Raw genomic sequence first — 27614 nt, 5'->3', positions numbered from 1 at the left:
TGAAAAGGTGCAGAGATGACAAAGTGGTTGCAGCACAAAAACTGTCCAAGATGACATTACAGAATATGTCCAGAAAGCTGCAAACATTTCAGAAACCCCATTCATTGGCACTGTAGGCCATGTAAGCCAATAGCTTGCCCCCACTCAAGAGAGTACATGCTTAGCTCTTGATCATTTAAAGGACGTTCAGACAGCTCTTCCACAGCATGCTGCAACAGCCTTCCATATCCCATTGAAAATGTTGTGTGCCAAGTAATTTGTCTGCAATGCGAGTGTAGCAGACGCAAGCGTAGCCTACATTCCCCAAATCCATAGCACTGGATTCTTTACCTGACGGACTAAAATAATGAAGCCCTGTACAGGCTGCTGCTAAAATAGATGCTTGGGGTTTGGAGGGTATACACTTTTCAGGCAGAAACACTGCACTCCCAAAATTGCTACTAGATGTCATCAATTACAAAACTGCTTTAATAGGGATATAAAAAGTAAAGATTCTCAGGTTAACAGGGAACTACAGAAAAAAAAGTCTTTAAAAGGTTTCTACTCCACGGAATGCATCCCATATGGCAAATGTTCTTCAAAATTCTTGGTCTAAACTTTTTACAGAATTCACACCGACATACAACTAACAATGTGTTTTCTTTATTATTACTACATCATATTATGCCATAATTACAGTCAAGAAAATCAAAAACAAACAAAAAAACATTCTAGTCTCATTTTGGTTTGCTTTTTAGCCCTTGAATTACAATTCCTGTTTTTTTACATGTCTGGAATTAAGATTTTTTTCCAGTTATTTTTTTAACAACTCAAATTGCTTTTAGTAACATCTATGCATACAGCTCTCAATGAAGGTCTTCCAACTTCTGGCAGCTAACAGAAGCTAAAAAAAACGACTGGACTTCAATTTTGAAAAGTACTGCAGTGTAACTGGAAGAATGTGATTCTGAAAGTATTTGAAACTACTGAAACAATCATTCCGATGTCACTGCCTCTCCGCTTCCAAAAACATGTAGCTAGAATACTTCATAATGAAAAGAAACCTTTTATTTTACTTGCCACAAAAGAGATAATGCTATCAACTGCTTGAGTATGGCAACCAAATCAAAAAGCCATTTACTAGCAGCTGTTCAAAACATAATTTATTAAAACAAAAATACGCACAAGACACAAAACAGGGAATCAAATCACAGAAGTTAAAATAATCTGAAAAAGAAAGCAGTCTAAAGCAAACTAGTAAAGAGATTAAGGAAACCGTTAAGAAGCTGAGAGCAGAGTATGAACTTTAGCCACTAAAGACAAGACCTACAAATCTTTAACTATGTCAAAGTTAAGAACCAATGCCCAAAAATATATTCAGAGCTTCTCTATCATAATACTGCTAAGTGCCAAACATGGCCTATCCGAATCCCTGTTTGCTCCACCAAATACATTACATTACCAAATCCTGGGAAATAGCCACTGTAATGCCATGACACAAGAGTGGCCCAGCGATGGCAATCATAGACCTATTAGTCTCACTAGGCTCATATGTAGAGCTATGGAGCATATTTTAGATCTCGATCTGGGCATTAAAAATCTCAACCATAGACCCTCACCAATTCAAGTGAATTAGATTTATTTTAGCGTAACCAAAGCAGTGGATAGAACTTATGTGGTACATAACAGTATATCTGGACCTGGCCAAGGCCTTTGACAATATTCTTCATACAAGTATTATTGACAGACTTGTAAATCCGATTATAAATCTGTGTGCCATGCTCTGAATAGCTGACCAAACACGTGATTAGAGTTACAGGTGCCACTTCCGATATCAAAAGTTAACACTGGTGTAATACAGGGATCACTGCTGGGCTCTCGACTTTCAGACCAACATTCATTGTCTATGGTTATCCAAGTCTACAGATGACCAAATTGGATGTTAATATTCAATCTTCAACTTAACTGCTCCAACAGGAGTTAGACCATGTTGACAACCGATACAAAAAGACAATGGTTTCAAATTAAACATGAAAAACTTAGCATAGTTCATTTTAGTAAACAAACATTTTCATATGCCAAACAGGTGACACATCCCTCCAATCAAGACACTGTTGTAAAGGATCGACACTCATTGATAATTCCTCATTGTCGGACTAGGTCTCCACAATAATTCTGAAAGCCTTCCATTTGACTCAAAGTTCCAAAGGCATCTCCACAAGATCCAAAGTTGTTTTAATTCCCCTTTACTTGTACCTCATCAGACCCATTATTGAATATAATGCACCTTTTGCATGCATTTGTATAAACATTTGAGACCTCAGATATTCATAACAAAAAAAGACAAGTAGCATCAGCCCTCTCATTTGGACTCCTCTGTGGAGATCCGTCTATAGTCTTTTGAGCCAAGAAAGATCCAATCCTCTTTGTCCTATTTCTTCATATAACAAAAGTTACCTTAAAATAACCAGTTAAAGAACTAAACCTTCAAAAACGTAAGATGCACACAAGACAGAGTCACATCCCAACAGATCCCACACCTTTGGAACAAGCTTACTCATGTCCACAATAGAATCCTTGCCACCCTCAAAGGTAAACCCAGATAACTGGATGATCTGCCTTAAATTCTCCCTGGCCTCTTGTCTTGCCCTCCTTGAGACTGGCAGGAACTTTTGAATGGAGGTTTGGCTAGGCTTGTAATGGTCGGCAGGCTGATCGCCTATGAACGTATAATGGTATACTGCAACTCTTCCCAAGTAAAATAAACATGCTTACATGTTTAATCCAGTCACACTACCACTACCTGTGGCATAACTCAGACATTGTGTTTTAGTGTTGTCAAGACAAAATTACACTAAATGCCTGGAGCTCATTTTGACTTCTTCCAACTTCCATGTGCAAAAGAACTTGGGTTCTTGTACCTAAAACAGGATATTAACAGATTACAATACCTCCCGATAAATGCTTCAACTACAAACTGCATGTTCAACTTTATTAACTTCTGCAAATACTACACCATCCTCTTACAAAGGGTGTGTGGTTCCTATACACATTTCTTTTAAAGAGAACAGGTATTTAAATAACCAAGCCACAACTTACACAGCAACACAAATTAAGAAACAGCAGCCTAAAAAGGATACCAGAATTTAATTTAATGAACGTAATGCAGAATTTATTTCTAAAAGTCAAAACTTACAATCCCATGAAAAGAAATCTGAACTGCTTTTGCTACAACTTCAGTAGCAAAGCTGAGGCTGATATTAACACTGGCTAAAATTTTACATGTAGACAAAACCTTCACAAAGAAAAAAGTGAAAGTATAGGGTGCCAACCGAGGAGCAAAAGAAAATGTAGCATTTCTTCAGTTCAGCACTACACATTTCCCACTGCTTTTCTACATCAGCTTTCTTATGTACTTGGGCAAATACTTTGATGCTTTTTAGGACATAACCAATCCATTTCTATTACTTATGGCTCTGCTCCCTTCTCACAAAATATAATGGATTTCAACAGCCATCACTTAAAGACTATTTACTGAATAAAGACTCTGACCTTGTCTATAAAAATGTAATCACTGAAAAAGACCACCAACAGAAATTACAGCATGGTTATGGTCTGTCAACCTGATGGCTAGGGCTGACAAAGGCAATAAAAGGGGGGGGGGGGTGTCATTAGGAAGCACAAGTGAAGTAAAGACAAAAACAAGTGGGAGGAGTTACAGAATACCATTTGTTTTAACAGTACAAAAGAGAATGAGGGAAGACTGTCCGCCAATTCACATCCTGCACCCCTCTTCTAATACTATCAATTGGACAATGTTTAAAGGAAAAAAAAAAAAAAAACAGTAATGATACGTTGTGAATGACAACTAATACCTTCAGTGTTCAGCAATGTTTCAAGCCTCATCCTAATCACCTCCACTTTCTTGAAATGTCAATAACAATTGGCTACAAATTTTTCTATTCAAGAAAACAATACACACATTTAAAAACAAGCCAAGCAAACTGGCAAATACTTTAAACAGCCAAGAGATGCTCAGATCAAGTGGTAGAAACTGCATTTGATCTTCAGCAGTAGCACAGACACTGTGTAGTACTCCTTAAATGTACCGAATTTCCAGTTCTGTAAAGTCCAGTGCATTGCAGGCTACACAAAATGTTCTCTGCTACACCACAAGCAGAAATGATCGGGGTCATTCGACCATAACAGGAGTCCTAGGTACCAACAATGCTGGGATTGTGTGCCATTTCTGGCAAGGGAGAGTCATTGCAGTGATAAAGAAAGCAGTTTCCCCAACAGCTGTAACAAATCAGAAATAAGGCTGCCAGAAAAACCAAAGCACAAATAGTACAAGGCTTCCGCTCCAAAAGAAAGCTCAACAGGTAGAACCCCATAAACATGGAGTGGCTGAACCACAGTGCTGGGTTGAGCGGTTTGGGAATCAGAAGGACTGGTAGCAACCACTGCAGGCAGTACATTGTGACAAATGTACAAATGACCACACACAAAGAGCTCTGCACGCCACCAGTGCTGAAATGTTTCTTGATTTTCAGTCCCAACTGCCTTTCAAGCCACTTCAGGGTAGCTTAGATGCATTCCACGTCCTGCCCATATGCTGCAAAAAAAGCAAAAGAAAAAAATCAAACGAGATGCAGATGTTAAAGTAGACAACTAAATGGTCACCTAACTCTTCAGCAGGAGCCCTATCTCTCTGAAGCCTTAAGCACAACTGTGAAACTTACAAAAATACAGCTGAGAGTTCTTTCTACAACTATCCAACCTTTAAGTTAAGTTACACTGTGTGCTGCGTGACACTTACAACAGATAGTCTGGCACAGCTTACAATGCAAAATAAACTGGCTACACAAAGTCTGACAAGAGAACAGCATGCTGCCCAGTTACTCCCATGTGTCTTCAAAACTTCATAGATTAGTAGCAAAAACAATATGACAGACCCACACTCTTACATGGCTGGTGCATCACGCCAGACATACCAAGTAATGCACACAATTCCAAGTTATGTATTAAAAAACAGACCCTTAATACCTGCAAGTGTTAACGCAGGTACATCCATTAACATATCATTTGTATACTTAAAATACTAAATTATTTTATCCAGAAATTACTACTTCATATCCATCTGAATGCACAATTATGAATTTCATGTCGCCTCACAGCAAGAGGTTCTCCCGTTCGATCCACGACTGGAGTGCCTTCTGTGTGGAGTCTGCATGTCCCCCCCGCGGTGGAGTGGCGTTCAAAAAACATGCGTGAATGGGCCTGCCTTCGTTGAAGGTTGGGCTGGCACCTCGGCACCATAAAAATCGACCGCCAATCATTAGCGGACCGGAGCTCCGCTGTGGCGACCCCTAACCTGGAAACGGCGAAAGAAAAACAACTCTCCAAAACACTGACCAGTTGTGTTAATAAAGTGCTGAAATGGCAGTATGGTACATGCTCCTGATTACGTACTCAGAATGCTGACAATGGTCAGCAGGGCAACTAAGTCGCTCCTAATTTACTTTGGCTCTGGAAACAGAGGGAGAGAGAGAGAGACAGCTAAGTTAGAGAGAGGACATACATATAATGAAGCTCAAAAAGGCCCTAACTTGCTTTTTGGTTTGCAATACTGGCCAGCCCCCTGGCTGCTCTTATCCTGTTACTTAGCATCTGTTTAGCTATATTGCATCATTAATCAAACAAACTTGTTTTACGTCCACTTACACTAATTTAGATTAGCTTAATTTTTAACATACTCCGACCAATATATAGACAAGCTGTACTTTTCCTACTGGCAAGCTTAATTGCTAAACAAATTTTTATTTAAATTTACCTGCGTAGCTCTTTTTGAAACGGAAAAACATTAAGTAATAAAAAACTAGAGTGCAGCAGATTTTATTTTTTAAACTTACTGATCTGAATCTACTGACACTAATGGTCCTTGGGCACCTGATCACAAGGAAATCGCATATCCTTTGTAAACAGTGCATCAGTTCTCACTCCTGTTCAGCGTACGTCTTCAGATTCTAGGTGGATCTTTTTTGCCTTGCACTGTTGGGACAATTTATTTCCTTGTTATGTGACTATAAGCCATCTACGGACTCCAGGATAAAACTCAAAGGCAAAATAGCTTGCTGTCTAGGCTACCAAAATTACATTTCTAAACATGCAGCGATTTCAAATTTCACACTTTTGGGAACAAAAAGGGCAACATTAAATACTGCATGCAAGCAAGCAAGCAAGCAAGCAAGCAAGGCTGCCCCCCCCCCCCCCCCAATACACACACATACTGACCAAACGTATTTCTGTCTGGAAATTCATGACAGTTCTTTTCCAAATCATTAAGAGGCACAGCTGGTAGGGCATCTGTTAGTGTGCAACTACTACTGTGGTCAGAGCCGATACATAGTTACCTGAAATGGTTCTGAGAAAAAAAATGGACAAAACAGACTCGGAAGAAAAGTGCAAGTTCAAAGTCATTATCACGCAAGTTTTAAAATATATACGTTGAGTATAAAACTTTCAAATGTAAAGGACAAGTTATGTGTGTGCTCTACCATAAGAGCTCATGTTGGAAGATGACTCATTACAGAAGATGGGATCTAAGAATTCTCTATACTGATGCCTTTCCATCCCTTCAAGGAAACATTTTCCCCATCAGTCTCACTTCCATAGCTACACAAAAGCATTACATTTCACAATACTGTACGCTCTGCAAGTATACAAAACACGGTTAGAGACTTGGAACATCTGTTAAAAAGAAAGCTGAAAAGCTAACTTATACAATAGCTGTGTGCTACCAAAGAGCAGGCAAGCAGCAGATTATACAGTAAATTCCACACCTAGCACACAACAGGTGTCACCTGAAAGGAATGTTCATAATATATACTCCACGTTCATTTAACAGGTATTACTACTGGTTCCCAGAACCTGTTACAAAGTGTTACTGTACGAGACTGCTAGTCCGAACCCAATGACAAGCAACATCACAAAGGACTGCCAACTGGCATCAACTGGTAAGTGTCACTGTTGCTACCTTGTATCAGTTAACAGGCGCTACTGTAAGAAACTGCCAACATCCTTTATCCATTGACATATGGCACTGCAACAGGAATGTTAATACACTTATTCTTATTAACAGACATGGGGGTAAGAAAACTACTAGTACCACAGATAGACTGTTGGTATCCTACAGGTCTATTAACACACAGTCATCCTAAGAAACGAGTATCCTGTGACTAGTAAATCAGATACTAATAACACTAACATACTTACCTCACATCTATTAATAAAACAAGCTGGTTTAAATGACTGCTGGTACCTACATTCGTTAACAACCAACAATGAAGGAATTGTTGGTATCCTGCATATATTAATGTGCATCACTAAGAAAGTAAGAACATGTTACCCATTAAGAAATCTCTCTTTATGGAGCTGACAGTACCCTACACCTGCTACAGATGTCTCCAACAGTAACTGGTAGTATCCGACATCTGTTAAACTATGACAGTGTAAGGTCCTGCCCATATCCTCACTTTAAGTGCCACTGTAAAACAGTCCTAATATTCTGCTCACATCCACATTTGTTAGTTACCACTAATATCCTCCATTGACAGGCGTCATTGTAACAGACTTAGAAAGTACAAAACACTGGAAACAGTCGACAACAGTCGGAAACGTAAAAAATATGTACCCTTGCTAGGCAAAGGGCCTTTAGTCAAAGTGAATAACATGGAAGTAATTGATAGGGAGACCAATATTGATTATACTAGAGCCTGCATATTACAGCACACACCATGGACCTCTAACATCAAAAATATTATTACTAATAATTGGAACATATTAAAAATGGATAGAAGAATAGTGGAAATAGTGGGGGAAACACCTAGATTTGTATCAAGGAATGGGTGTAATATGAAAAACGAATTAGAAAGGAAAATTCAGATTAATAAAAGAGAAATAGAGATGAAAGGTACAACAAAATGTGGAACTTGCAACCAGTGCAGGTATATTGCCACAGCGAATAGTACAAAATTGGAAGATGTTAATAGTACTGAGATAGTGTATAGGAAAGGTAATTGTAGAACGACCCATATAGTTTACCTAGCCAAATGTTCAAAGTGCCCCAGCTACTATGTAGGGAAGACCGACAGAAGTCTTAGGGAAAGAATATATGACCGCTATTACAAAATAAGGAAAAAGATACTAATAATGCCCTATGGAGACATTTAGCAGAAAGTAATAGTTGTAGCATTTTTTATTTTGGACATAGCCACAGTAAATCCCAGGGGTGGTAATATTAGTAAAAAACTGGGCGAGTTAGAAACAAGATGGCAAATTAAGGTGAATGCATCATCCCCGCCTGGGTTGAATGATCATATATCAGTAAAGCCAATTTTGGAAAATATGGGGTAGATAGACATGTTGGTTTAATGAACTAAGTCAGTAATATTCAATATGTATTCAATAGCATGTGTATTATTCAAAAATTTGATTATACATGTAATGGTTACGGTAGAGATAAATAGAATGTATCAGCATGTTCACATTTCCTTGAAATGTTTTTATAATTTTTTAATTTTTAAAGGGATTTTAGGAAATGGCACACTGGCACTTTAAATGCTTATTGGAATTAATTATTTGATTGGTGACAAAATGTGTATATATATATATATATATATATATATATACACACCTATTGATATAGTAAGGCTTTGTTCTGAGGAAGTCTAAGTGTTTTAGATGAAAGCGCTTAACATTTGTGTTACAATAAAGGAGAGTGATTTTATTACAATTTTCGAGTGTCAGTGCTTCGAGTCTGTGCTAGTGGAAACAGACTGTATTGTAACAGACTTGTAAACCCCCCCCCCAATCTAGATTTGAATGTAAATGTAATGAAGTGTTTGTGCCCTGTTATTGCCCTTTTATCTGTTCACAAGTCCCACTAAAAGACACGGCCTATTCCCTACATACCACATACTGATACAATGTACAGAACTATCAACACCCTACCAATATGGACGGTCACCACCCTGCATCCACTAGCAAATGACACTGCACTGGAAGACACTTTTGGTACCCTACATGTGCTAGGGAATATCAATGTAAGGGACACCTGGTGTCACACGTTAACAACAACAACAATTAACAAGCTTAATATATTGTTTATTCACATTATTTTATGAAATCTATGTGGAACATGTATACATAAATACGTGTATAATACTTGCACTCTATATTACTTGTGTAAACATGATACATTTCTGTGTGTTATATACAAGCTTGTCTTTGTCAACATTTTCTTGCTTTTTGGAGCTTTTCTCCCCAGGCCTCCACTGAAAAAGGACTTGGGTCTACTCGGACTTTCCCGGTAAACAAATATAAGTAACTATGCAACAGACTGTCCAGCTAGTGTACAACCTAGCAGTACTCTGCATCTACTTAACCATCTGCTAATGTTAACAGATTCAAGGTATGAATGACAGCAGGTGCAACTGCTAAAGGAACTGCTATATCTTGCAACTGTTAACAGTTGCCATTTCTTCTCCAAATCAGTGGCACTGCTGGTGTGGGACACCTGAAGGCAGCTTGCCTGAAATGGTTCCGAGAAATAAATGAACAAAACTGACTCGGAATGATATAGAAGTGGGAGTTTAGTCATTGTAAAGAGGTTACCTGCATCTGTTAAGAGGTGCCACTAGAAATGGGCTGCCATGTCCTGCATCCACAAGATGTCACATGGAGGGGCTGCCCATAAACTGCACCCACTAACATCTGTCACTTGGAAGGGGTTGCCTATTCTCTGAACGTGTTAAAAAGTGTGAATGTACAGAGACTGTCTGTACCATGCAACCATTAACGACTGCCACTTTACAGAGACAATGTACACCATGCATCCATTAGTGGGTGACACTGTACAGGTACCCATTATCATAGTACCACTATATAGAGACCGTCTGTACCATGTATCCATTAACATGGTGCCATCGTACAAGGACTGCCTGCACTAAGTATCTGTAGCCTTAACTGATGTTACTGTACATAAGAATGTTTGTACCATACATTCATTAATGGGTGTCACTGTATTGAAACTGACTGTGCCATACAGTCACTGATGGGTGCCACTGTAAAGGGACTGCCTACATCACACAGTTGCTGACAAATGCCACAGGTTCTGCTGTACCATGCAGCCTTTGACAGGTGCCACTATGAAGGTAATGATCGTGCTTGTATCTGTTGAAAGGTACAGGTGTAAGAGGACTGGCTGTTACATCTGGCAGCAGGTAACTGTAAAGAAATTGTAGCGACCTATTAATATGTCACACTGTAAAGGGAATGTCTGTACTCTGCATTTACAAATTGTGTGTAATGAAGGACCACTCCACAACTCCAGAATTACTTCATATAAAAAGGATAAAAGAAAACATTTATATATAAAAAAATAACAGGCGAACAGAAGACATTTATAAGGAAGAATACAGTAGCATTTAAGTTTTACTCATAAGCCGAACAAAAATAAAACTACAAATAATCTTCATTTGTGTTGGAAGTACTATACAACCCGGGGCCTTGCTCAGACCGTCTATCTACCGCTATTAGAACCTAAACAGGAAGAACAGCTATATATATATATATATATATATACACACACACACACCAGCGCGCAATAACCTAAAAGTGTTACAAGGTGCACAAAGCAAAAACAGACATAAAACTAAGCAGCCTGTGGTAAACATCATCGCAGGTTCACAGATTACCATCCTTGCTACCCGGCAACGTTACTTGCTTTGTAGTTTGTGGAATTCTTTTAGGGGGTCACAATAACATAAGTGAAGAGCTACTTTTCTGCAAGACGTCTCTAAAACCACAGGGCAAAAGAGAACTTCTGGATAATACACGGTCATCAAGACAATACATTAAGACACAGAATATTTAAAATGTAAATAAATGAAGCTGGTGTGGTAGAGTGAACAGAGTCCCCAAACTGCAAGGAGTAAACTGAAACTAAGCGAGTTGAAAAGTTCCTCATTTGCAGTTTCCGCGAATATACATACAAGGAATTAGCTCTTTCACCAAGCTGCACCATACTCATCTTGACAAACACAAGACATTCAGATCATTACAGTAAAATACATATCCTCGACAGAATAAAATTAGAGCCAAACATTACTAAAAGAAACTACAATAAAAAGTCGGATTTGGCACATCCACACTATCACACAAGCAAAGGTTTCAGAAAGGTCGAGACATCCATACAGCTTCAGAGACTGCCTGCCACATGATCACCACCTCTTCCAAAACATTTTATAGCCCCACCTCACGCTTCTGCAATGACCTAAGCATTATTCAGTTACCAAGACATGTCCTTTCTTTCAGGCATTTCAGCCCAGCATGTACACAGACACCACCAGAACAGCACTGGTGCCGTTTTCAGCATTAATGACAGCTAGCCCTCATTACTTACACGTGTCTATGCTTACTGAAACGTACACTTAACATCCCCTATAGTGCTCACAAGTCCACCAATACTACTGCCACGTCTCTGTAAAAGTACGTATTACCAGCCATGACATACCTGCATCAGTCAGTCTGATGTAACTTCCTATGTCAACCGGCGAACATATTACCAGTACAAATATTTCACAGCCATTATTTTAACAACCCACATGACTCACTTATAACATGCTGTGCCTACCAAGCCCTGGCTCGTTGTTACTGACCATTTTCCTTAGCTCCAGCACCTACGTACCTACACTCAGACTGCAGGACCCATATTGACTAGTTGATATGCCAGCAGTCAGTGTGTTAAAATAAACGAAATATTTATGAATTTATCCGTACTATTTATTGTAGGGCTTTGCACTAACGACTGAAGTTTGAACATCCAAATTTTATTCTTTGTTTTAAATAAGAACTGTACGGCAAAGCTGGGACAGCAAACGTAACTTGGTCTCTTACTTGTCGACGACATATCACCTGACTAAGACGCAGCCATCACATGGACAGTAGCAACTGTATATGTGTGAAGTGCTTACATTTTGACAAGTTGTTATATGTATTAAATAAACAGGTATTCCTTTATAAGCCGGGATGTTGTATTTGATCTGTGAATTTGTTTTTACAGGCTGTAAATATTAAATGTGATATGACTGAAGCAGAGCGTTATCCTAATAACATCACTAATTGCTGTTGTACTGTATGTAATGGGGTTGTACCTTACTAAAACATAAAGGTTAAATGTTTTCAGACCGACTGTATTAGAAGAAAATTTTGTTCGTGGATTAAGGACAACAGCCCACATATAAGCGTCGGCATGCACATTTTTTTAACGTTTTGTACTTGTGATGTGTGGTTTGTACGTGCCAGTAATTGGGCATATAAAACATTCTCCAGCACGTAGCTCATACTGTCACAGTATTACTGTGAAGATAAAAAGTGTATGAGTCACCTTACCATGTACTTGAATTCGTGATCCAAGTTACATAAAACACAAAATCAGTGTGCCACGCAATCACAGCCCTTAAGAGGAAATAACATACCTAACACACTAGTAGTAGGTGACTATAGTCAGGCACACTCACGTCCCATTCACTAGGCTGGACAAGCAGATTACTGTAAGCTGCCTGTCGGGAGCCAGAATCCGCCACATAACACAAGCACTCCAGTCATTCCAGAACAAGTACAACTATGACTCTGTCATTGTTCATGTTGGTGCGAATGACCTGAGATGTACCTCCCTGGACTACATGGAAGAGCTCTCTGATCATGTAGCCCAAGCTGGTATGACCCTGACCCTGAGTAGCATCCTGCCCTCACCAAGAATGATATCTCAGTATAAAGAAAAAATGATCAATTTCAACAATTGGCTAAGCTTCTGGTGTCATTCAAAGGGGATCCAGTGTCTGTCAGCCTGGGGCGACATGCTCTTACAAGCCATGTTGCTTCACAAGAGATGGCTTGCACCTGTCACCCCTAGGCTTTCGAATACTACCAAGGCTCTTGCTGCCCCCATAGTGCCTTTTTTAGGCAAGGCTCAAAAGTCAAACCCACCTTCGTAAACAGCACAAGTAACAAAAAACTGAGGGTTATGCTACTCAACGCCAGGAGTTTAAATCTCAAAATGCATGCGCTCGAAGCACTCCTCAGTATGGAGAACGTCGACATCTGTGCAGTAACTGAAACCTGGTTCAAGGCTCCAGAGAGCACCCCAGCACTACCGGGCTACAACTCATACCATGTTTCGGCCACAGAGCACAGACCGAAACACAAAAGGAGGGGGTGTATCCATATTCATCAAGGATACCTTCGCCTTCAGGTTAGTGGCGCAGCATGATAGCTCTGAGATCATCCATATGCAACTAACATCGGGCAAATCAGCATTGCAAATTGTGGCCTACTACAGATCACCCTCCATGACCCAGGACCACCACTCCACCTTTCTGGAGACATGAAAACATGAAGGTCCTACCAAACACCCTGATATTGGGCGATTTCAATTACCCTACCATTCACTGGAAAAACTACTCAAGTACAAATTCCCAGGCCTATCGCTTCCTGGAATTCATCAACTCAAACGCCCTGGATCAGCTGGTAAACTCCCCTACCAGAGGTGAAAACATATTGGACCTGGTGATCATCAACATGGGCGACAGGTGTTCCAAACTGGAGGTCAATCCGTCACTGGTTAGATCAAACCATAAACTAATCACTCTGGATGTCCACACCCCACCACCACACCCAACTAAGGAAACCACAGTAAAAAAATTTTCTAAAGCAAACTTCACCTTACTTAAGACAGAGGTGGTAAGTTTCACAGACCCCACGCTAAAAGACAATGCTGCCAAGATGCAGAAACCTTTACAAATGCACTCTATGAGCACCTACAAGGATGCATGGATCGTGCCATCCCTAGCAAAACAAAGACTCACTCCTCTAAGAGAAGGAAACTGGTTTGGTGGACCCCTGCAATAAACAGGCTATACAATAGAAGGAGGAAACTAGTTCAGAAAAAAAGCAAATCCCAAGAAGGAAAGACATCCCTGATTAGTATCAGTAAGAAACTGAGGTCCCTCATGAAATCATCCAAGGCTAACTTCAAAAGAAAAATAGCCAAGGATTCAAAAGATAACCACAAAGCCTTCTTTAGCTATGTTAAGAATCTAAGTGGCAACTCACAGATATGCACTGAACTAGTGCAAAATAGCACAAAATATACTGAACCTACCGGTATTGCCAACATCCTGGCAGATAGATTCAGTGCAAACTTCACCCCCCTCTCACCTCCAAAAGGGCCCACAACAATACTGGAAAAGTGTAGTGTCCCAAAAATCACAGACACACAGGTGAAAACAGCCCTTTCAAAAGCACAGCATCAATGGGACCAGATGGTGTCCCAGGCTGCATCTTGCACGAACTACAGAATGAACTAACCCCCCACCTAAACACACTGTTCAACCTCAGCCTCTCCACAGGCTATGTGCCCATAGAATGGAGCACAGCAATGGTTATTCCTCTACACAAAGGAAGGGCCACAACTGACCCTGGTAACTATTGCCCCATAAGCCTGACTAGCCTGGTCTGCAAGGCTATGGAGCACGTCATCATGGAACTCATTAACAAAGACATTGGGAACCTCCAAACACTTGACCCGACCCAGTTCGGCTTTGTTAAGGGCAGATCATGCCTACTAAACTTGGTTGACTTCTTCGAGGCAGTTACCAAGGCCATAGATGAGGGAAAGGTGGTTCACACAGCCTACCTTGACCTCGCCAAGCCTTTCAACACCATTCCCCACTCAGGTATTACAGGAAAAACCCACCAGCCTGAACATAAACCCCTACGTCATGAGATGGGTTGCCAACTGGCTTACAGACAGAACTCAGACAGTAAGAATAGCGGGCTCCAGGTCCGACTCTAAACCAGTCACAAGTGGTGTCTCACAAGGCTTGGTCCTGGGACCCCTACTGTTCAACATATACTTCACAGAAGTACAGCCAAATACAGAAGGACTATGGCTAACCAAGTACGCCAATGACTGCAAACTGGGAGCCATAATTGACTCCGGCTGACACGGGCATCCTCCAAAAGGACCTTACTGAGACGGACATCTGGTATCAAAGTCATGGCCTCAAGCTAAATGCCAAAAAATGCATAGTCATCCCGTTTGGGAAAAACAAAACACCCATGAATTACCACATAGGTGGCAGCCCCCTTAATACAGAAGAGGTAAAAAGAGATCTGGGGACCCAGGTAGATAGTAATCTCTCCTTTGAGAATCATATTGCCAAAGTAGTTAGGAATTCCTTCTATGTGGCCCATCTAATTACTAAAGGGTTTGCATCTAGAAATAAAGAGGTTATAGTACCCCTCTACTCGTCACTCATTAGACCCATCATGGAGTACAATGCCCCATTTGGGATGTACCTCACAAGACACTTCTAACAGCTGGAAAGGCCACAAAAGAACCTCACCAAGAGGATTACTGGTCTCAAACATATGTCCTATGCAGCCTGACTGAAAAAACTCCGGCTGTACTCAGTGGCATATCACTTACTCAGATGAGATCTCTGCCTGACTTACAAAACCATGTCCGACTCAGAATTGATGGACATGCTCCACCTAAAGAAATCCAAGTCACTGTGAGCCACATGCTCTAGTGAGCTAAACCTCACCACAACAATAAATAGAACATGCTGGAGGGATAGATTCCTGTCACATAGACTTCCCATGCTTTGGAACAAAATTCCAAATTACATCAGGCAGAGCCCCTCACTAACTCTCTTCAAGAGAAACCATGACGAGTAGATGGGTAACAGAAAATACACCCCTGGGATCACTTCATTGGCTCTGTTTGACAGAGGATCAGTTAATTAATCAATGGGGCGGTGAAAGCCGACACACTCTGGCTAGGCTTATAAATGCCCTCAGTGAGATAGCCTAGTACCTACCTATGAACCTATGAACCTATGAATGGTGCACTGTGGAATTAGGGGGTGCTGCACTGCCATACTGTTTAAAAAAATGTTTATTAAATTCTCATTTGAACAGACTACAGATTCACCATCAGTTCTTTGTAATCAGACCTGCCCTTGCTCCTTCCGTAACAGATGAACTCCATTCAGTCTCTAGGACCTTTCCTTTCTACATCTGGAGATCTGTAGACCATGAATTTCATCCACTAACCATTACCATATTGAATTAACATTTTTTTACATTTGAATTAAGATTAAGAAACTTTATGTATTTATACACCCCTAACTACTCCCATTTTACACCACAATTCTTCTAAACATGTGTTTGCTTCTAATATTGCTTCTAATATTCTGAGCCTCTGCCTGACCTTCACTCTTTACCTTAATCCTACCTGATAAAAAAGTTGTAATCTACCACACTAATTTACTTAGTATTGCTTATCTAGTACATATTTTATTATTGTATCTATCTCTCTGTATTTATTTAGTATTCATTACTTATTTAATGTGTGCTTTAATACTTGCTATTGTCTTGTTCATTTATAATGGCTTAACTTTCATATATCATTTGGAGCTTTTCTCCCCGGGCCTCCACTGAAAATGAATTCCTGACCCTGTTGGACTTTCCCGGTAAACATAAGTTAAATAAATAAATAAATTCCTGTCTCTGCACCCAGATATTTTTTCTTTTCTTCCCTCTAATTGCCCTTAATCCTCAAAACTCTCTGTTTCTACTGCTGATTGTTTACTGTTGCTATAATTAGGTGCTTGTAGTATCCTGTTTCTGTTTTTACTATTGGTTATTTACTATTGCTGTAGTTTGGTGCTTCTAGATTGAAAACAAATGTAAAATAACATTTTTCCTATAAAAGTAATAGTAGATAAATTTATTTTTTCCATAATTTCTGTCTGTCCCTTTTATGCCTTTATTATGTTTCTACTGTTGACTGCTCACATCTACTATAATTCAATGCTAGTAGTTTACCAATGTAAGCAGTATCTTTTTTTATAAATGTTAGTGCATGTATGTGAATATATATAGCAGGTATTTTTCTATAAAGAGTTCTCTGGCATTATGACTATATTTTCTGTTTGAAGCTTACTAATGTAGATATTTTCATTTAAATAAATCAGGACTACTGACCTGCTGGTGTGAGCAATGGCTCTAGTTGACTGTCACTGTTGAAGTGACACCCTGATCCCATGTGCAAAAATGGGAAAAGGTTCTGCATATGGATGGATGGCTTTATTTATGTATTTATTTAAATTTGTTTACTAAGGTAGAACATTGCCCAAGCAATGACTAATAAAAGGCAGAGCCCAGACTACATTATATTGCAGCAAAACTATGTACAATATGCAAATAATAATTAGAGTATTTAAGTAATAACAATTTACATTTATGAGTAAGCATAGACAATCTGACAGACAATATATATATATATATATATATATATATATATATATATATATATATATATATATATATATATAGGGTTCCTATCACATAGTCGAACATTTACAATTTCGAACGACATATGGTCAAGACCATATGTTCGAATTTGTAAATGTTTGAGCGTGTGAATGAAAATCTCCATAAGCGGAGGTTTCCATTCACTTCAATGTGGTGCGATCTCGGAATTGGTATATTTAAGTAGTGGGGGTGTGGGGGGTGCAGGGGGGCTTGCCCCCCGGCATACAACAATTTTTTTATTTGTCCATTGTGATTTTATTTTTTTATTTTTTTATAGCTAGTCGAAGTTCCATAACTTTGGACATATGTGTTTGAACATATTTCAGTCGAAGTTACGGCACTTCGACTATGCAATATATAGACCATATATATATATATATATATATATATATATATGTATGTATGTATTATTTTGTGAATTATTTTTTGTACCCAGAGCTTTTAACTCGTCATTTTTGATGTTTTTCTTATAATGGAGCCTTTTTCTCCGTCTCTCTGCTGAAAATGGGACTTGAGCCCATTCAGAGTTTCCCGGTAAACAAAAGCAATAAATAAAAATTGTTTTCTTTTTAACAATTATCATTGCTGAATTCCTGCATTCTTTTAAACCTCACTCCTCTTACTCCTGAATTATTCTGCATGTTTTGTTCCCACAAATTCTATTAATTTCTATGTAATTTGCTGTGCTTCTTTTCTAAACATCAAGCTCTAGTTCTTTTATCTGTGCATCCCATTTACTTTTATTACAGTTTGCTTCTTTCCTTTTCTAAATGTATCACCTTCAATTCTTTTAATTCCTTTATAATATTCAGTATAATAATTACAATTGATTTAGATTTTGATTTCCATTTTCTAGTAGTTGCTTTTTAGGGAGCAAGTGGTAGTAAGGCCTTCTACGTCTGAACAATTCAAATCCTTTAACCCAGCTGAAAATAATAATTTCCTTAGTTATATCCATTTGCTTCCAAAACATGCCTCTGTAGGAATTTTTTAAAAATCTGCCAACTCATTACATTCCCAAAAAAAAATGCTTGCAAATTACATCTCTGTTTCCTATTACACCTCCAGCATTTGCTGTCAACCTAAGAAAAATTATCTAAAGTTTGCTTGGGGTATAAATATATTTGCACAATCACTTCCAAGCAAAATATGAAACCTTCTGGACATTTTTGCATATTTGTGAAGCATACAGATGTCCTGCCATCATTCCTTTAAATACTGCTTTTCCATTCTATCTTCCCAGTCTTTTCTGATCTGTCTAATTGTTTCTTATAGTTATAAAATATGTTCTATGTCCTACTAACTATGCCTTTTTTAACAGCAACTTTTTTTCTAGAATCAAAAACTCTACCAGAGCTGATCTCTCACTCAGTATTCCTGTATCGTTTTCTATTTTGCCTATATTTTTTGTCTATCAGTTTGTCAGCTCATACCTTCTCTCCATTTATGACTTCTATATTCTTCTACAGGGCAAACATTTTTCCACTATTCCTCCTCCTGAGTTACATTCATATCTTAATCTCCACTTTATATTTCAATTTCTGACCTTCCTACTTTATCCACCTCCTCCAAATGCTCTCCACCACTCTCTTGAAACTAGGTTCTGTATCAACTATACAGTGTCTCTCTCTATCTTTACATAGTGACTAATATTTAACACTCCTTATCTCAATTTTATTTATTCCTAACATCTATTTTGTAATCCTCCTTGCCTCTGTCTTATAAGTGACATCTAATGTTTGCTTGTCACATATACTGTACAAAAACTGTTTGCATACTACATGTTTTGTACTTTGTATGTAACATCATGTATAATGTCACCGAAGAGGAAATGCCTGTTTATCTTTGTATAGTATCAAAACAGAACAATTATCTGTTTGTATATGGATGTCTTAAGTGCTATTAAATGTATCTTTATAAAATTTTGTTTTTTCATCAGTATCAAAATGTAGCTTCTAGATGTTTTCTCCCTGGGCATCTGCTGAAAATGGGCTTTGCCCAGTTGGTCTTTCCTGGTCAGCAAAGATCAAGCAATCAATTAATTAGTCAATCCCTGGTAGGGAACACAGTCTCTAAACTGCATTCCAAATGTCTGCTTGGCCTCATCCTACTCTTATATTTCCCTGTCTAATTATTTGTTCCCAAATGCCTTGGGCCTTTGCTAATTTTATCCAGTAAATTCTAACCCCCACTTTACCTATTTTCTATACCCCTACTTGCAATCATCCTTATTGGTAAAATCTTTTGTCTCTATTTCTGTGTTGTCTTTGTTTTTAGAGCACTTAATGCTATTTTATGAATATGATATTCTGTATGATGGCTGTTAATCTCCTTAAGGTCCTACAGCTGAAATCCTATTCTGCTCTTCTTAACCACCTCCCAGTTCATCATCAACCTTTTCCATGTTGATTTATAACCTTGTGCTTGTATTGTGCATATGAGTATTGCTCTAAAGTATTCTTTCAAATTAGGTAATCCTGAACTATCATGATCTATGGGGAAAATCAACTTAGCCCACTTAATTCTTGCCATATTCTCCTCCCAAATAAATTCCTTCAACACTTTATTAATTGTGCTAAAAACTTCTCTGGTTGATAAAACTAGGCCTGACCTGTATATAAATCTAAAAGGACTAGAAAATTTTCATCACTTGTACCTTACTATCCATATGTTTAACTAAGAGGTTCTAACTTCTTAATTTTTTTGTAATATCCTTTTAATTATATTTAGCTGTCTTAATATAATCTTTCTTAATCCATACACTCAAATACTTCAACTATATCATGTCCCAATAAATATGAGTATTGCTGAGCCAATTCATGTGTGGGTACATAGTCTATAGCTTTTGCTTTATCTTCATTGATTTTATATTCAGAAAAGACTTGAAACTGCAACATCAAAATGTTGTTTTCTAAATTTATCACGTATAAAATAATATCATCTGCAAATACAGCTAGGTTTTCATGATTACCATATTAGTTATATTTTTGAATTTGAAAGTCCCTTATTTTCCTTAATAGTGGTTCTAATTATAAAGCAAATAAAGGGGAACAGAGACATTCCTCCCTGGTTCCCCTGTTCAAACACAGCATGTCAGAGAAGAGCTCTTCTAATTTAATTCTTGCCTGCAACCCTCCAGATATTCTCCAAATTAACCCTATTATTCTATAACTTTATTAGCCTATCAGAGAACGCAATGTAATATTGTCTACTCACAAAATCCCAACTGACTCTATAAAATGTCTTCTCTACTGTCGCTTACCCTTCTCTAACACAGAAGATGAACAGATGGGGTAGTTGGTTTAGATGCTTTATTACATAGAAACACATCAGGATGGATAGCAGCATCACAAAATATAAGCATACTGATTAACTGACAGACCTTACAGACATACATGCTTACATCTCAACAGTGTACTACAAAATGGCAGTCAGGATCACACATGCTCAGTATTTATCCACTTGTGCAAGTCCTTAGATAGCTTCTTAAAGGTACATACACATACATTGATCTACATCCTCCCTCTTAAAAAAATTGCCCTTAGTCGAGAATAACATTGGAGTTAGACATGCATTACTATAGACATTAGAAACAAACACAATGTTCATGTCCAAGTTGCTGTGTGCCTATAACATGGTCTGGAGATGCGACCAGATCTGGTAACATAATAATTTGGACTGGATTTAGCAATAGGCCAGTCTTCAGTGCGCAACTCATATCAGGAACTTCTGGAATCATCACAGGAATGAGAATATTCTCTGGAACTTCCTCTGGAACTGGAACACTGGCTAACTCACTCTGAGATAAAAAGTCTTTCTCACAGGCTATGTGCTCTGGTATAGGCCCAGACACTAGCATCAAATATTTCTGATTTCACCTAAACTCTATTCCATGTGATTCCACAATGTATGATCTCAGCTCTGAGCAAATATTCTTCACAACTCCAATCCAATCATAACCTTTGGATGTTTGCATCCTTACCACTTATCCCTGTAATGGATTGAGTGGTTTGCTGATCTTATCGTAGTAGGACTTCTGGGTTAAATGCTTCTTCAACAGATTGGTTTTCACTGACCTGTTGTTCTTGACACATGGAACTAAGAATTGACTACTGATTGGTAATGTGGTTCTGGTTTGTCTCAACAAAAGTCTCTGGGCAGGTGAACCAAGATGTTCATCACGAGGAATATTTCTGAGATTCAAGAGAGTCAGGAAAATATCACTATTGTCTTGTTTTGACTTCTCTAGTAACTTCTTTGCACTTTGAACTGCACGTTCTGCCAAACTATTTGACTGTGGATACTCTGGGCTACTCCTGACATGAGTAAAGTCCCACTCTTTGGCAAATCTTTTGAACTGTTGGCTTATAAACTGTGCACCATTGTCAGAAATAACTTTGTGCGGACTACCATGGATTGCAAATTACACTTCATCTTAATGATGACAGTATTGGATGCTAGATTAGGAAGTAGGTCAATATTGAACCAATTAGAATAAGAGTCTACTAATAAATAATGTTGACCATTCCATTCGAAAATTTCAGTAGCTACTATCAACCAAGGTAGTTCAGAAATCTGGTTTAGCTGAAGTAGTTCTTTCTTTTGCTGTGTCTTAGTACACAGAACAAGATGAAAGTACTCTCTCAATATCTTGCAACATAGAAGCCAAAATACTAGACCTCTCACCCTTATTTTGGTAAAGTCTGCTTTTGGGTGTCCATGATGCAAGATTCAGACCTTTCATAATGATAACATTGTCAGACAAAATCTCATCTCTGTATGGAAAATAAGGTTTTACTTCTTGAGGTAAACTAGATTGCACTGACGACCATCCTTGTTGAATAAAGTGGTTGAGCCTCTGTAAACTGTATCTGTGGCTGTGTGATCTCTCAGATCATCAAGACATGTGGAAGAAAAATTTCTCTCTTCCATCACTTCCAAATCAAGGTTCTCATTCTCATGCTGTTCAGTGGCGTTTCTGGGTAATCTGGACAATGTATCAGCAAGATAAAGAAGTCTGCCTTTCTTGTAGACAAGAGTGAAATGATACTTCTGCAATCTCAACATCATGCATTACAATCTGGCTGGAGCTGTATGAATAGGCTTTCTCAAAACAGTTACTAGAGGTTTGTGGTCTGTTTCGATCTGGATAGATATACCATAAACATAATCATGGAACTTTGAATAAGCAGACACAATTGCCAAAAGCCCTTTCTCGATCTGAGCATACTGCATTTCAGTTTGAATAAGAGTTCCCGATGCATAGACAACAGGTTGACCCTCTTGTAGAATGACTGGACCTAGACCAAATCTCGAAGTATGACATGAAAGAGTGACTGGCTTGTGAACATCATAGTATCTGAGAGTAGGCGGACTGGCAATTCTCTGTTTCAGCACATCACATGCTCTTTGGTGCTGTTCTAACCAAGACCAGGATACATCTTTGCGTGTCAGCTCTCTGAGTGTTTCTGAAAGTTGGCTCAAGTCTGGAATGAACTTGCCCAGATAGTTAACTATGCCTAGAAAACATTGCAGGGCTTGAACATTGTCCTGAGCTGGCATCTCAAGAATTGGTGTTTGCTTAGAAGGATCTGGTCGTAGGCCTGAACTGGTAAATAAATGACCAACATAAGCAACTTCTTGTAGCCTGAATTTGCATTTCTGTGGATTGAGCTTAAGATACACTTGATGTGCTCTTTCCAGAACTTTTCTGAACTTTCTGTCATGCTGAGCTTCATCATTACGTCCTACTAGTATGTCATCTACTATAATGGCACAAGGATATCCAGAAAAAATTTGCTCCATTAAAAGACTTCACTTGCATAATTTATCCCAAATGGCATTCTCAAAAATCTGTACCTTCCAAATGGAGTACTGAAAGTAGTTAGCAATAAGGATTTCTTGTCAAGCAAAATTTAACTTTTTGCATCTAATACAGAAAAAATCAATGGCATTTGGCATGAGAGCTGCTACTTCTTTGACTGTGTGCATTGGATGATGAAGTCTTTTTAGTGCTTTGTTTAAATCTCATGGATCAATACTTATTCTGATGTCATCTGAGCTTTTCTTATGAACTACCACCATGGAAGATACCCACTCAGTTGGTTCATCTATTGGACAAATCACACTATGTTGTACCATTTTATCTAGCTCAGCTTTGACTCTGTCCTGCATAGCTATTGGAACTTTCCTGGGTGTCCTGATAACTGGACTGACATCTGGGTCTAATTTCATGGAGCATGCAACTGGAAGTGTGCCTAGTTTGTCTTCGAAAAGATCAGCATATGTAGAAAAATATGTTGGGCAAAAGTAAAGTAGTGGTCTTTTAAGCTAACGTGATGGGTTTCCTTATTAAATGAAAGCAGTCCCATTTTTAAACTGTCTCTGAGCCCTAATAATGACTGGACATGCCTCCTGACCACATAAAATAACAAGTTGTAACTTTTCCCAGCAGAGTAACATGAAAGCACTACTGAGCCTTCAGTCTGAATTTCCTCACCACCATAAGCAACAAGCTTTGCACACTTTGCTAAATCAAGCCTTTCACCATTACACACTCTAGCAAATGTTTCTGCTGACATAACATTGCACTTGGAACCTGTATCAACTTTGAGCTCTATGGATTTTCCATTTATGCGAACAGTACATAATACTTCATTTTTTGCCCATAAATCTACTGCATTGACTGTTTCATTAAGCACTGATGACACCATTAACATAAACAGTACATGATGTAGGGTCACAGCTTTCTAATTGATCAACTTGTTGCTTGAAATATTCAGTTTTAATGAAATAATGTGTGCCTTTTGATTTACAAACCCTCTTGAAATGATTCCACTTACTGCATTTGTGGAATTGCTGACCAAAAGCTAAACATTTTTCCTTTCTAGGCTTATGATTTCCACCAGAATTACAACAGTTGGCAATGAAAGTAGGTTGGGGCCCATGCTTTCTGTTTGCTGACTCAGTCTTACACTTCACTGAGACTGTGTGAACTCTGAAACTTGCTAGAAAGCTATGGGGTTTACCAGTGAGTGCTGCAGGGGCTACAGTTGCTGCCATGTGATTGGGCCTGTTTCTTTTAACCACATGCTGCATACTATCAATATGAGCTCTAGAAGTTACTGGAAGCATTCATCTCTCATTTGTAAGCATATGTGTGTGCTTTTCTGTGAGCTCGTATATCTGACAAATCTCAATGGCCTTAGTTAAAGTTAAATCACTGTCACAAAGCAAAATCTTTCTCACAGCATCATCCTTAATACCACACACGTGTGTCTTTTATCAACTCATCCCTTAAATCACAAAATCTGCAAGTTTTAGCCTTATTTCTCAAATCAGTTATATATGCTGCAAAAGTTTCCCCAGGCTTTTGATCCCTTGTATAAAATAAGTGGATTTCCATTGTAACATTTGTCTGGAAGTTACACATTTCTCTAAATTTACATTTTAAGCACTCAGAGTCCTCCCTTGACTCAGCTGGTACAACAATATGACAGTTTTCCCACTTTCCTGCAAAGATAGATGGTGCATACACGAATGAACGTTCCCGTTCAGTTGTTTCTGACCCAGCTAAATTAAGTAGAATAAATGCCTTTGCACTGTTATCTTTATCAGAAAATGCAGCCTGTATGAAAATGTTGCACTCTTGCTCAATCGTGCACCAGTTCTCTGCAATATTATTGTCAAACACAAGCGCACTGGGTTTTTGAAATCTATCTGCCATGCCAACAAATTATGCATAAATATACTGAAAATATGTAATTATGTACAAACAAGATGTGCTGTGAGAGCTCATAATAACATTCAAATGCACAATAAACTCTTCCAAACAATGCACTTTGTAAAATATGCTCTGAAATGGCTGTATCTTGTGAAATAACTTTAGTGTTATACTGCACAAACATACAAATACTTCATACACTTCTGATAACTCAGATATCTTTAATTAATACACAGAAATATGTGCTTAGAGAAAATGTGGTAATTTCCTCTTATTTTATTCATTTTATGCAATCCAGACTTTATTTCAAACATTTTCCATAGTAATTCAAATATTTTTATCAATATTGGAGGTTTCAGTTTATTAAATATCGTTTAGAGTGTTCTGTATGCATTGTTTCATATTTTGCAAATAAAAAATTATTTGGGCAAGTTTTAACATCTGAAAATTGTTTCTGACCTGTTTTGTGAATTATATGTGCAATATTCCTCCAATATCATCCAGAAATTGGAGAACCTGGAACTCTTTCTGGCAGCAAGTCATTTTAGGAATGTCTCTTTTGACACCATGTCACTAGTCACTCTCTAACATAGAAGACAAACAGGTGGGGTAGTTTGTTTAGATGCTTTATTACATAGAAACACATCAGGATGGATAGCAGCATCACAAAATATAAACAAACTGATTAACAGACAGACCTTACAAACACACATGCTTACATCTCAACAGCTTACTACAAAATGGCAGTCAGGCTTGCACGTGTTCAGTATTTATACACTTGTGCAAGCCTTTAGATAGCTTCTTAAAGGTACATACACACATACACATTGATCTACATCTACATTAGGACCCACACATTATAATAGTGCTTTCTTATACTTTGCATCCCACTGGATCATTACTGTTTTATTTATGCTGTCAAATGTTTGCTTCCCCTCCACAAAACCAAATCGATCCATATCTGTCAATTTTGAAAATGCCTTTGCCATTCTGTTAGGCTATATTGACATCAACACTTTATAATCATGGTTTAAAAATGAAATGGGTCTATATGAAGTTGGAGAGAAGGGTCTTTATCCTCTTCAGATAATACAACCACCACAGCTTTCTTCCAAGATGGCAGTACTTATCTCCCTTTTAAACTGTTGTTAAACAAAACCTTCCAAATGTTCATCACTTTCTTTTTTCCATACTTCTAAAGAAATACTGTCTCTTCCTGGAGACTTCCTTGCTGATTGATTATTCTTTGAACCTTGGAGAATAATAACTATGCTGCCATCTTAATGTCACTGCTTTATTATTAGCCTTCATACTTCAAGATGTATAAGTGGAATAGAATACATTAACAACTTTGTTTAGAACAATGTATATATTTTTACTTTCATAAATGTAACCATCACAAGCACATATATTTTGTACCGTGGCCTGGTATATTCTTATAGATGGTAAGTATGGTTACAGTGAGGAATAGCAAAGCTAATTATGCCACATTATGTTTATAGGAATCTGTTAATCCCCAGAGTCCTGTGACCAAGTTGAGTGGACAGCACCACTTTTATTATTTGCTGCCTACGACCCCTGACTTAGAACATATCGATTAACTATATCTGACATGTTTATGATGCAGCCTCTGGTACTACAGCACTTCAACTGATTGATACACTAATTGATTAGGAACATAAGAGCAATACTAGCCAGATGATCATGGGGACTGTTAGATGCCTATCCTAATATATCTTGAAGCAGACACATTTAAAAGGTCTTGCAACTTTTTTCAAGCACTTAATAGTGCTGAGCTCCTAAACTGAGAAAGGTTGTATATGCTAACTCTGTTATAATTTGTGTCTACCCAGTCATCAAAAAAGCTAGCCAAATAAGTACTTTGTTTGACATATAATGTATTCCATATGCTTGGAAAACAATAAGTTAGGAATCTATCCCTCTAGCAAGTCTTTGTTGTTGTAGATTTAGGTCCAGGTAGCATGGCTGTTTGACAACCACTGGTTTTGAGAAGAAATAGGAGATTAATTTTGATTGGGTCTTTCATAGCTTGCAAATACTACTTAATGTTAGGAGAGTCATACTAATCTAATGGAATAGTTAAAGGATTTAAAGCCTTTAATTTTTAGCTAGAAATCTCTGGGGCCTTTACATATGAGTGGTATGCTCGGATTTGTACTTACCAAAGGGGGCATATTCGTCTGATAAAGGAAGAGTGTGACAGTAGGATGAATTCTTTGGATCTTGAAGATATTCCACTTGAAATTAATGGGCCAGATAGAAGGATTTTGTGACTATTGTGAAAACATGATGATTGAATGAAAGAGTTGTCCACATATGCACCTAGGTCTCATATGACCATGTTTGTCGAAAGAGGAGTGCTATCTGTAACATGTGAAGTGGATCAGCTTTTCTGCATTTAGCTTGAAACTGTTTTTGATAAACCAGGTATGTGCATATTTCAGCC

At 38.2% G+C, this 27614-nt stretch overlaps 1 protein-coding gene across 5 annotated transcripts; it reads right to left on the bottom strand.

Moving 5' to 3' along the window:
* Window positions 1-626: 626 nt before the first annotated feature.
* LOC122817060 (BLCAP apoptosis inducing factor) lies at window positions 627-11764 on the bottom strand. Of its 5 annotated transcripts, none has more exons than XM_044090209.1 (2): window positions 11700-11764; window positions 627-4594 (listed from the first exon to the last, which is right to left on the bottom strand). In XM_044090209.1, the coding sequence occupies exon 2, from the start codon at window positions 4455-4457 to the stop codon at window positions 4194-4196; it is 264 nt and encodes an 87-aa protein (XP_043946144.1). In that variant the 5' UTR covers window positions 4458-4594; window positions 11700-11764; the 3' UTR covers window positions 627-4193. The 5 variants fall into 5 exon arrangements, with proteins under 5 accessions (XP_043946144.1, XP_043946146.1, XP_043946143.1 ...); XM_044090211.1 differs by having other exon boundaries at window positions 11729-11748; XM_044090208.1 differs by having other exon boundaries at window positions 11655-11740.
* Window positions 11765-27614: the final 15850 nt, after the last annotated feature.

The sequence above is a fragment of the Protopterus annectens genome, chromosome 12.part0 (assembly GCF_019279795.1).
Source record: "Protopterus annectens isolate FY-2018-M chromosome 12.part0, PAN1.0, whole genome shotgun sequence".
Lineage (NCBI taxonomy): Eukaryota > Metazoa > Chordata > Ceratodontiformes > Protopteridae > Protopterus > Protopterus annectens.
Note: the sequence above shows the minus strand (reverse complement) of the source record. Positions and strands in the feature narration are given on the sequence as shown.